The sequence below is a fragment of the Sinocyclocheilus rhinocerous genome, unplaced genomic scaffold (genome assembly GCF_001515625.1).
Source record: "Sinocyclocheilus rhinocerous isolate Xijiao unplaced genomic scaffold, SAMN03320098_v1.1 scaffold2754, whole genome shotgun sequence".
Lineage (NCBI taxonomy): Eukaryota > Metazoa > Chordata > Actinopteri > Cypriniformes > Cyprinidae > Sinocyclocheilus > Sinocyclocheilus rhinocerous.
In genome coordinates this window covers 301366-313280 of record NW_015634251.1, presented here as the reverse complement: position 1 = coordinate 313280, position 11915 = coordinate 301366, and the positions used below count along the sequence as shown (strand labels likewise).

General features: G+C 35.5%; 2 protein-coding genes across 4 annotated transcripts in view; one reads left to right on the top strand and one right to left on the bottom strand.

Annotated features, from left to right (window-relative positions):
* Window positions 1–3519, top strand: part of LOC107745457 (signal transducer and activator of transcription 5B-like) — a 31919-nt gene extending 28400 nt beyond the window's left edge. For 2 of the 3 annotated variants that reach the window (XM_016559335.1, XM_016559336.1), the window contains exons 16-21: window positions 493–642; window positions 818–878; window positions 1160–1246; window positions 1348–1368; window positions 2385–2456; window positions 2588–3519. In XM_016559335.1, the coding sequence (XP_016414821.1) occupies window positions 493–642; window positions 818–878; window positions 1160–1246; window positions 1348–1368; window positions 2385–2456; window positions 2588–2681 (485 nt within the window). In that variant the 3' untranslated portion in view covers window positions 2682–3519. Of the gene's footprint in view, window positions 1–492; window positions 643–817; window positions 879–1159; window positions 1247–1347; window positions 1369–2384; window positions 2473–2587 lie in introns of all 3 variants that reach the window. The other variant, XM_016559337.1, reaches the window with a different exon arrangement.
* A 3614-nt stretch (window positions 3520–7133) lies between these two features.
* On the bottom strand, window positions 7134–10064 carry LOC107745456 (lens fiber major intrinsic protein-like). The gene is made up of 4 exons (XM_016559334.1): window positions 9312–10064; window positions 8930–9094; window positions 7800–7880; window positions 7134–7701 (listed from the first exon to the last, which is right to left on the bottom strand). The coding sequence occupies exons 1-4, from the start codon at window positions 9669–9671 to the stop codon at window positions 7516–7518; spliced, it is 792 nt and encodes a 263-aa protein (XP_016414820.1). The 5' UTR covers window positions 9672–10064; the 3' UTR covers window positions 7134–7515.
* Window positions 10065–11915: the final 1851 nt, after the last annotated feature.

Sequence of the window (11915 nt, the reverse complement as noted above, 5' to 3'; positions counted from 1 at the left end):
TTACTCCTTCTTTCTTTGCATGAACATTTGGGCGGTGTTATGCAAATCTTCCCACACAGTGATGTAGACATGTGGGGGCGTGTTTAAATGAGGCGTTTTAGGAGTCTTAACTTTTATAAAGAATATCTCTTTGGGTTTGAGACTTTAGTCTTTGCAACTTTAGAGATCTTATCTATGCACAAACAGCTTGAAACACTCCAAAGAGAAAGGAAAACTTGAAATCGCATCATATGACCCCTTTAATGGTATAAGGATCTCTTATATGCCAAAAGATCAAGGCAAATTTGATTTCTTGTGTCTTGACACCTTTAAAGAGCTTTTGGAGTAAGGAAAAGGTTTCTCTTACCTTAAGTTTAATTATTATTATTATTATTATACCCAGATGTATATATGTCCATGTAATATAGTTCAGTAAGACTAATTAAAATGTATTGATCCATTGAGGATTTGCAGTAAAATGTTTGTTCTGTGTCACGCTTTTCTTCTGCTCAGTTGGAGGCAGGAAAATCCAGAATATCCAACCCTTCACCAAGAAGGATCTGGACTCAGCTGGCCTTGGCGACCGCATACGTGACATTAACTGCATCACTCACGTGCATCCAGACTTACCAAAGAATGATGTATTTAAGAAATTCTTTACAGGTATGTAACCAGATCTTTTAAAGACAGTGGCTGTATACTGAGGTTTCACTAAGGGTTTAAAAAAAAAACTGTATATTTTAATATTAATATTAAAAAATAAGATGTATTTTGTGCTAAATATAAGAGAAACATTTAAAAAAAAATGATGCATATGTTTTCTTGTGTCCTGAAACAGTACCTTCTCCCCCTAATCCTGATGGATACCTGCCATTCAAACTAACAACAGTAGTCAACCCGTAAGTGCAATTATTTTGCTGTAAATTTATATAACTTTTCAAGATGTTATCAAATTTACCCTGAGGTATTAATAAAGAAACCTTGAAGATATGATATACTAAAGCATAAATTTATAAACACACAGTCACAAAGCCGTTATGTTAAAACAACTCCGGGTATATAAAGAGAACTGTTTCTACATAAAGTATAACAGAAAAATGTATTCAAGTCATTTAACTGTTACTGTAATAGGCATTGACAATATCTGTCACATAATTGTATTTTTTCTTTTGATGTTCAGAGGAGACCAGGGTTCCTCCACCGCCAGCATACCACCTGACACTCCTATGGATATTTACGGGCAATCTATGACCTATGGGTCAAACATGTGCGTATTAATCATTATTTAAGCCACAGATATACACACTGTCACAGTATTTTACAAGTCTTTATTATGTGGTATATAAAATACGTCTTTTCCCTCCACAGGAATCAGGGCATATTCTCCCCGTAAGTATAATTATACTTTGGCTTTGGTAAAGTTCATTCACATTCACATCTATCTGCTTATATGGAAATAGTAGGACAGGAGATGCACTATGCTGATTATATTTCTTGATCAGAGGGCATTATTGTAAAATGAGCCATCGATGGCTTTTGAGGCAACATCCTAACCAAAATAGTCTCTTGAAACACTGATAATTGACACATTAAGTACACAAGACAATCTTCTACAGTCGACACTAGTCGCTGATTCCAGTAAAGTCAGACATTAGCACATGTCGCTAAGCTAACATTGCAATATTCCAAGCCTCAAAAAATGTTGAGTGAAATAGTCCAAGATTTTTTTTAATGCTTTTGGAAAAAAAAGTCTTGTATGCTCACTAAGGTTAAAGTTAAATCAGTAATATTGTGAAATGTTATTACAATTTAAAATAGCCGTTTAATCATTGAAATTTTAGGTACAATTATTTTGATAATATGTGTTAAAATATAATTTATTCCTGTGATGGCAAAGCTGAATTTCTATCATCATTATTTAAGTCTTTAGTGTCACATGATCCTTCAGAAATCATTCTAATATGCTGATTTGCTACTCAAATAATATTTCTGAAAACTGCTTAATAGTTTTGTGGAATTTTTTTTTTTTTTTAGGATTCTTTGATGAATAGAAGGTTGAAAAATTATTATTATAAAATTGTCTTTACTGTAACTTTTGATCAATTTAATGCATCTTGCTGAATACAAGTATTAATTTCTTAACAAAAAAAAATCTTGCTGACCCAAAACTTTTTAATGTCTTTTTATAATTAACATTTTTCTTGGCTCTGTCTGCCATCTTGAATGATAATTTTCACTGAGCCTTAGCAGTGCATCCTGCAAGTGGCTTAACCACTGAGGGCACATGTGATAACATAGTTTGATTTAGCTATCTAGGTAGGCAGCTCACTAGAATTTAGAGCAATAGGACCTAAGTAAATGACTGTTTAACCACTGACTGTTGTGATTCTGTTGCCCTATCCTAGACTTCCTCAGTCTACACCCCCATATATGCCAGAGCAAATACCTGTTCAAGGACCACTCTACCAATCACCCATGTGAGTCACAGCCACAGTAAGGTTTCCTGTAAATTCCTAGGGTATATTTGATGTATCAGCGTCACTTTCTGTTGACACACTCGCACATCTTTTCTTTATTACCATTCTCAACTTTGTTTATTCTTTAACAGGCCACAAGCTCCCTCAAGTGAAGAAATAGACATGGAAGCACTGGAGGGAATTTTGTCATCAATTTGTCAAAATACTAACAAAGATCTTCATTAGAGGTACAGACCCTCTGTTCTTCTTGGACAAAGGCTACTGGATGGCTTGATGCTCTAATGACATCCAGCACAACTCGCACATCCCAAAGGACACATTACCCATTTGTTCCCAAAACAAGTGTATCAGTAGGAATGCACTTTTCTTAAATTCATTTCCATTAATTATTGAGCGGTGAATGTTTTCATCACATGGATTGTTTTCAACTCAACGTCACACTCGCTTTCTCCTGCATAAACACACTAAACGTGCAGTTTAAAGGAACAGTGTGTTTCACTCAATCATAGTAAATGTTTGCTAGCAACTTTTTAATGAAAGCAGGTGAACCTCTGGCAGAAAGAGTCTTATTAGCATGCAGTACATAAACTCACAAGTCGTTCCCTGTTTCAGTCTTATGACTGCTCTTGAAAGTAGCATTATAACTGACAAGTGAAACAGGAAATTATTTGCTATCAGGGGGGTTTATCAAGAGAGACCTGATAGATTTAACATAATACACATTTTTGTCTGCCAGAAGATTTTTTTTCCTTTACATATGATGCAGAAAAACATATCCAGGGACCAGAGTAGATTAATGATATTTTACTCTCAATGTCCTGAATGAAATGTATTGTCTGCAGATGCAGACAATGCTTTGGTGAGGTGAGCATACTTTTATACCTTTTAGAAATTATAGGTTTTATTAAACTCTATGCAAATATGTTTTGTGCCATATTCCATATAGACAGTTTTTTATTTGGTTGTTTGATTTGCATGACTTGTGTGTGATCGCATATTCAATATTCAGTATTCGTCTACAGTCAGGTTTGGCCAGTAAATCTAAAATTAAAGTTTAAAATTATAATCAATAGCAAGTTTTGCTTTACTCTGTCATGTATCATTTGTTCCTCCAGTTGCACAAAATGAGCTCAATTTTATCGCTGCAGGCCTGCAAAACTCTCTATACATCATTGATGGGTATAAATCACGTAAAATACATATCATGTGCACAAGATAACAGTAAGGTTTTTTGCCAGATGTAGACATAGTACTGTCTCTGCGTACTCTACAGTGTTCTGTGTGCACCTTTTCTGTGTTTAGTCTTTAGTGCTATATCGTCAACGTTCTTAAAATGGAAATGTAATATACAGTTTCTCTTCCATAAACTGATTTTTGCCGTCCAAAAATACTGTTCAATATCTTGTAAAAATATAAAGCTTTCATCTTAGTGCTTTGAATATGAAAATATATCAAATGGAATGTTTTTCAAAGGTGCCATCAGTAACTGTCTGTATGTATTTAGTCTAGAAGGGGAGTACCACGCAGTTTTGTTTCTGTTGTCTATTCAGATGTTGTTTCTGTATCACTAACTGATGAATGTGCTAGATATGCACCTGCCTGATCGATACCCGGAAATCTCGCCATATTGCTGTTACCGGCCACAGAGGAATATAAAGCACTTACTAAATTTTTCTTTTTTAATACATGTGACCAAATTTGTAAAGCAGGTATATAAGAACTTTTTAAAAGAAATGTTCATATTTCAATGTTTTAAATCTGATAAATAAAGTCAAAATCCATTTATGACAGATTCTCTTGCCTGAGTATTAAATAGTTAAAGGTGACATATCATGAAAATCTGACTTTTCCAGGTTTTAAGTGCTATAATCAGGTCCCCGGTGCATCTACCAACCAAGGAAACGTGAAAAAGATTAACCCAGTAACTTTGTTTTGGTAAGCCTTTTTCTACAAGCATCTGAGAAAACTAGCGCATCTGATTTCGTTCCCTTGGTGACGTGGCAAAGGGATCTCATTATAATATTACCGCCTGTTAATCTGTAAGTTTCCACCCAGGGTGTCATCATTTTGATTTTGCAAGCAACAACGGTGTACCAGTTCTAACGCCATGGCAAAAGTTTGAGCAAAACACGCTAACTGTTCTGTCTTTGGCTGCACCGACGAGCACAGAACACTATTTACAGTCCCAGCCTCAGAGGAGACAAGAGAGCAGTGGATTTATTGATTTATTTAATGTATATTGCTGCTGCCAAACAGATCTAAAATAAACATGCGATTTATTTCCCAGCAGTTTACCTACACAGAGCTAAAATAAACATGCAATTTATTTCCCAGCTGTTTACCTTCACAGACATAACCGACTGTTTTTGTAACTCGTGTGTTTTTAACGTAAACTTGTGTGTGAATGAGAACTTAGTTTAGTACTCACATGCTGTGCCAGCCACTTTCTGTCCGTGTGCTTCGGATGTGTGCACTCAAAAAACCATATATCTGAAGTTTAAACTCATATGGTTTAAAACGCATGATTTCAGCGTGACAAACATGATAATCAGAACCAAAAACATAGTTTTTTTTAGCAGATATGAGCTGTAATGGCGCAGCTCTATTCTGGAAAAGGGGACGGGGAGCAGCAGCTAATTTGCATTTAAAGACACAGGCCCGAAAAACTGCTGTTTCTGCTTCCACTCAAAATAAGCATTTTCAAAATTATATAATAAATTATCTGTGGGGTATTTTGAGCTGAAACTTCACAGACACATTCTGGGGACACCAGAGACTTATATTACATATTGTAAAAAGGGGCATAATATGTCTCCTTTAAGGATTTGTCCAGAATATATGATTCTCTCACATTTCATTAGATTAAAAAAAGTAATATAACAATTAACAAATGTAAGTGTTAATTTAGATATGATAAAAAATGACAAGTGTTAATGATATTTAAGCACTGTGGCATTATTTCACACTCCAGAGTCCTCATCGAACGACCAAATAAGAGACATTCACTAACTTGAAATGATTATACTCAGCTAGCTTTGACAGTCATTTGAAAAAAAAAAAAAAGCAACTCTTAACAATTTACACAAGACTTTGAGCACAAAATGATGTCTAATTTTCACGTAAACATTGACGTTTATATGTAGAGAGTACATACTCAGCTAGCTTTGACAGTCATTTGAAAAAAAAAAAAAAAGCAACTCTTAACAATTTACACAAGACTTTGAGCACAAAATGATGTCTAATTTTCACGTAAACATTGACGTTTATATGTAGAGAGTACATTTAATTAAATGGCTTCAAAAAGAGTTTGCTTACAGAGCCCAATGGTGAGGTTTGAAGATATTTCATGTGACTGGTCTCCCTTCAGTCAGATCTTGGATAAGAAGACACTAGTGGAAAGAGTGCAGAGAGGCAAAGGTTGGGTGTAGCGATCGCCTTTTCATTCCATCAGATCCAAATGCTACAAGAACATAAATGTGCATTTTAATCCAGACATCCCAGTCGCTCAGCAATCATCGAATCCAAGGGAAAGAGTTGACTGAATTACCTTCGCAAATCCCTCTTCAACCGTGTAAAACAGAAATAGCCATTGTATCATAATGCGTCCATGATGTCTGGAACCAGGTCTGCTCATATTAGTGGTTTAAAATTTATTTTACAATGAATTAGACATATATTATCTTGCCTGAGACAAAATACCATTGCTTTTGTCTAGTTTAGCTATTTACACACAAAATAATGCCTAACCTACGGTGGCCGAGAGAGCTCAACGTGCTGCAAATGGGGAAAAAAACATGCAAATAGAAAAAACACCTGCAAATTAAGAAAACATCATGAGAATTTGCAGCGCATTTCTGTCTTCGGTTGTGTTGTGAGAATTTGCAGCGCATTTCTGTCTTCGGTTGTGTTGTGAGAATTTGCAGCGCATTTCTGTCTTCGGTTGTGTTGTGAGAATTTGCAGCGCGTGTTGTCAAATTGATGAAGATGTTTTCTTAATTTGCTTGTTTTTTCTCCATTTGCATGTGTTTTTTCATTTGCAGCGCGTTAGTGCTGTGTAATTGAGCTCTCTCGGCCACGTACAAACCCCCTAATCTAAACAAGACATCTATGCATGCATTTATGACAGAAAAAGTTCAATGAAAATGCCTGAAACTGTATGAATCAGTGAAAATGTACTCCATAATACTTCTGGAAGTATAAAATCAAGTTTTGGAAATGACACGATGGGAAGAAAATTAAGTGCTTTTATCAGGTAAAAGCTAAAAGGTAGGGTATCACAATAGTTGTGTTTTGCGTGTTTATTATTTTATATGAATGATGGTGTGACTGTGGTTCTTTTAAAGAAACACATGCTGGGCCATTAGGCCACAGTTAAACAATACAACAGTTTGAAGCAGACTCAAAGAGGGATCCAAATTCCCAAAGGATTTATAAAGCTTTTAGTCCTGAATTAACATCCACCTAAATCAAGGTTCAAAGGAATGTTTCCTTCATTCTGGGAGATAGAAAAAAAGAACATTGCATGAATACAAACACATGGCGAATGGTGGAAATGGAAGAGCCAAACTGGAAACTCTCGCAAAACACACACACCACGCACAACTGAATAATGTCGACGGTAAGTAGAATGTAAAGAAATCGGTTGCAAAATGCTAATAATATAGTACATGTGTCACATCTCTGAAAAATCATAGAAAAAATAAACTGAAATGAATGTGTGAGATTTAAACCCTGTGAAACTGGAAAGCATGTAGAAGTCCACTTCTAGTGTATTTCACTCTTAGTAGACTAGAAACGACAGAGGTGCCCCTGAGTGGCGTTAGCCACCTGATCTCGCTCCCTATACCTGGCGGTACAGAGTCCACAACAGGAAGTCCTCTTCTTACCCTCATTCATAGTCCTTGGGAAGGGGTTATAGAGTCTCAATTGCCTTTGGAAGTGTGTGTGATTCTCCCTTCAGCAAACTCGGTTGGCATGTAAGAGGTGTGTGAGGATGAGGTGTCAGAAATGATCGTACGTATGTATGTCGCGTCAGGGATCCAAAGTTTCCTGGCAGTGTTTATAAGGCTTGTGTTTTGAGCTCAATCGGCTCCCCTCGGGTCTCCTGCTGGGCTTCGGCCTCGGGAGGTCGGTTGCCCTTGAGGACAGCCAGTCTCTCTGACAGACCGCGCATCCGGGGAAAGAGCATGAAGTCGTAGAGCAGAGCGCCCATAGCACTGCCGATCATAGGGCCCACCCAGTACACCTACCGGAAAGTGAGAGAGAACAGATAGAAAATCGTTACATTTATGAATTAGTTAGCAAAATGTTCCTTCATCTGAATACAATGGAAATGTGCCTCACCCAATGGTTAATAAAGTTCCTGAAAAGCACAGCAGGGGCAAAAGACCTGGCAGGGTTCATTCCAGCTCCAGTGTAATACATCTGCAAAGGGATTCGTGTCAAGTCAAGTCAAATTTATTTGTATAGCACTTTTCACAATACACATTGTTTCAAAGCAGCTTAGCAGATTAGAGCTGGTTGCTAATGTAGTTTACTTTTTGCAATGATACAAGCAATCAAGCAGTTGAGATGTGCTATATAATATATTTCACAATACTGTATACAGAGTATATATAAACCAAAGTTAGTCATACTTATATATCCAAATTCATAGATTTTTAAATTTATAAGGAGCCAGGCAATAATATAGTTACATTTTGCAATAAATAAATAATAATCAAGAAAAATTATTTTTAAAATAGCGTGCATTTCATAAGTATTTACATAACCAGTAGTGTCAGTACTCTTCAACTGGTGGGTCTTGATACACAAATCGTACTGATAAAATCATGTTCAGTAATATAAATGAAAAATTAAATAGGCTTATTAACTTTTAAAAGAAATAAATTTTTTTCAAAGATGTCATTAAACAAACACTACAGTATTTATCTGTTACTTGAAGAGATAGTTCACCCCCAAAAAATTTATTGTCATCATTTATTCACCAACATGTCATTCCAAACCTGAATGACTTCTTCTGTAGAACACAAAAGGTGATATTTTGAAGAATTTTCAGACATTTTTGTCCATACAATAAAAGCAACAAAACAACACTGACTGGACCCCACTGACTTTAATTGTATGCACACAAAAAAAGATAATATTTAATATCTCCTTTGTGTTACACAGAATAAAGAACGTCAAACAGGTTTATAATAACATGATGGTGAATAAATGATGGAATTTCCATTTTTAGGTGAACTATCTATTTAAAACAGCGAATTACTTCATGTTTGGCCAAGTGTTTGTTCCACATGTTAGGCAAGTACATTTTTCTAAGTAGTCTATTTCATCTGAAGAACTTCTGCAGCAGTGTTTATTTGCAGGAGTTTTTGTTGACATTTTAGTGCTGTTTTGCATGGTAAAATCTGGGCCAATAGAAAACCATTGATTTTAAGACTGAATCTCAGTCCTTGTGAATGGCGTCTTACCCCCAGCAGGTGCCCCACAAGCACTGAGAAGCCAATGGACAGGGCAGCAGACCCCAGTCGTCCATTTCGCCTCTCATCCGTCACAGCGAAGACCACAACCACGAGTTGCAGAGTCAGGAATATCTCTATAGTGGTGGCCATTCCCAGACTGATGCCTGGCTGAAGCTGCAAACATATATACACATACACTTTACAAATGACAGTAAAAATAGTTATCCAAATACATTTACTGTCCACTATTTTATTTATGTGAAATAGCCTTCCTTTAACAGGTCCTCTGATGATCTCTATGGTTTCAAACATTGATCAATCATTTTGCATCACTAGTTAACAATCCATTATTTCAACTAATGAGCTCACTAAAACAAATACACCCTCTTACCGTGTTCAGGCCGAGATTGCCTCTCATATTGCTTGGCGTGACCCCATACAGCACAGCGGCTCCAGCTAGAGCTCCCAAGCACTGAGCACAGATGTAGAAGAACGCACGAAACAGGGACATCTGGGAGCCAATCAGGTAGGCGAACGTGACAGCCGGGTTGATGTGGCCACCACTGATGTGACTGATAGACTGGATGAGTGTGGCAGCTGCCAGACCGAAGCAGAAGGCAACTTGGAGCACGTTGTGTGGTCCGGTGGTCCAACGCAGAGCTGATCCCAGCCCGAAAAACACAAAGAACATGGTGCCATAGAACTCGGCAAACACAGCCCGCCAAAACGACATGGACCGGAACTCCCACATGGCTGCGATAACTCAGAGGCGATGCCAACAAATGGAGGGATATGAGTGTGAGAGGGAGAAGAACCTCCAAAAGAACCCAAAAAAATCTTCTTGGATGTGTTCCCTTAGATTTTTTTGTGGATGGACACAAAAAACAAAAGCGTAGAAACTATGGAAAACCAAGCATAAATGCTTCTATAACCTACAGAGTTTGTGCCCTTCTTCACAAGTCTGAAATCATCTGTCCCGCTGATTTCTAACCTGTGGTTTTTGTCATAAAACCTTAAGTGTGACTCTGGCTGGTGATGTCTGCATCTATGTGAAAGTTCTAGATGATGTTTAAAAGAAGAACACGGATAGACAAATGATGAGCATGTCCTGCAGACATTCAACCTCTCTGATGGGAAAGCGAGAGGCCAGAGGGGTATTTATAACGACTGTGACCCTCAGTGACAATATAATCCTTTGGCAGAATTGTGGGAGGGGGCTGCAGGCAATACAACAAATCAAATTTAAAAAATTCTTAACCCTTTTCTGTCCCGCTTTTCATTTAGCTTATGGTTGTCAATCTAAAACTTAAAATACTGCCTGCAAATTTGCACTTGAGTGATATTAAAATGTTAAACATATCTTGGTGGAAAATGTAACTTTTAGAGTTTTTATAATCATAAAACTTTTTGTTTATATATATTATAATATATATTATATATATATTTTGTTTATATTATACATATATATTACTGTTAAATACGTTTTCATTGCAAAATTAAGATGCAAATTATATTTTCTGAAAGGTATGATGTCCCTTTCCTAAACAGGGTTATTAAAAAAATAATATAATAATAAATAATATATTAATTACATCCTCATTCACATTGACTCATTCATTCATTTTGGTTTTTAGCAATATTAACTACAAATGAATGCTAGGTCCACCCTGTCATGTTTATGTCCACTCTATCGAGTCTAAGTGGCCGACAGGGTGGACATTTTGGAACAACGACAGGGTGGACATTTTGAGCTTCAGTTTCCATATTAGTTTAAAACAAACTGTGACTAGCTAAATATTTAGTCTGGTTGTTGAAGAGAATTTGGTATATTTAAACTTACATATTTTGAAAATACTGTATTTGAATCACTTCTGGCATATTTTATGCCGACAGGGTAGACATGTTAATGGCAAAGCCATTGCTTACTTAAGCAAACTCACACAAAGAAAATTTGTCATTTGAAAAGTCACCAATTTATTCACCTCAGCCGTTGAAATTCCCGGCACTGAAGAGACAAAAAATCTGTTGTCCTGATGTCACTAAAGGGGATGGCCTTTTCTTAAAGGGGAGGATTCCTCAATACAACAGGGTGGACAACCATTCTAGGAAAAATGGACAAACTCTTTTTTTTTATTAAATAAAAATATCGTTTTTATTACCAAATGAACAATACACTCAAATTGAGTAATCTCTTATTTAACAAAATATTAATAGGAGATTTGTTTTTGTTTTTAAATGTTATGATTTGACAATATTCTATTATAATTCAATCATTCATATCATTCAATTTAATGAGCAGTGCATGGGAAATAGCAAAATAACACACATCCTCTTACACAAAACTAAAAAAAATATAGAAAATGTATCTAAAGAGCCAAGTAATGCTTTTGTTATGAATATAAAAACTTAACCTAATATAACACACCATTTCATAGTCATTTTTATGTTATCATGGCAAATGAGTTATTTATGTACAGGACACCAAAAGGCACCCTACAGTGATATTGACCCATGGGTCTTTTAGTAAAAACATTAAGAAAAATCTATGATAAATGAATGAAATGAAATATTAGATATGAGTGTGCATGCAAATGCATTAATGTACATAATAATATAATTAATATAATATAATATAATATAATATAATATAATATAATAGTAGGCAGATGCTTTTATCCAAAACAAAATACATTTAATTTAAAACATAGAATGCAAAGTGTTAATTATTATTATTATCATCATCATTATTGTTATTATATATTTTTATAATTATATATTTTTATATTTTTGTCTATAAATACTACATATTTATAATTATTACTAAACATATAGATTATGTGGATTTTCCTAAGTTGTCTTAAGACAAGAACACATTTTGGTTTTAGGTTTTAGGACAACTTTGATGAAAGGTTTTGATTTCAAATGTTGACTAGTGTATATAAACACATATGCACAATGCATAAACATAATATAATATAATATAATATAATATAAT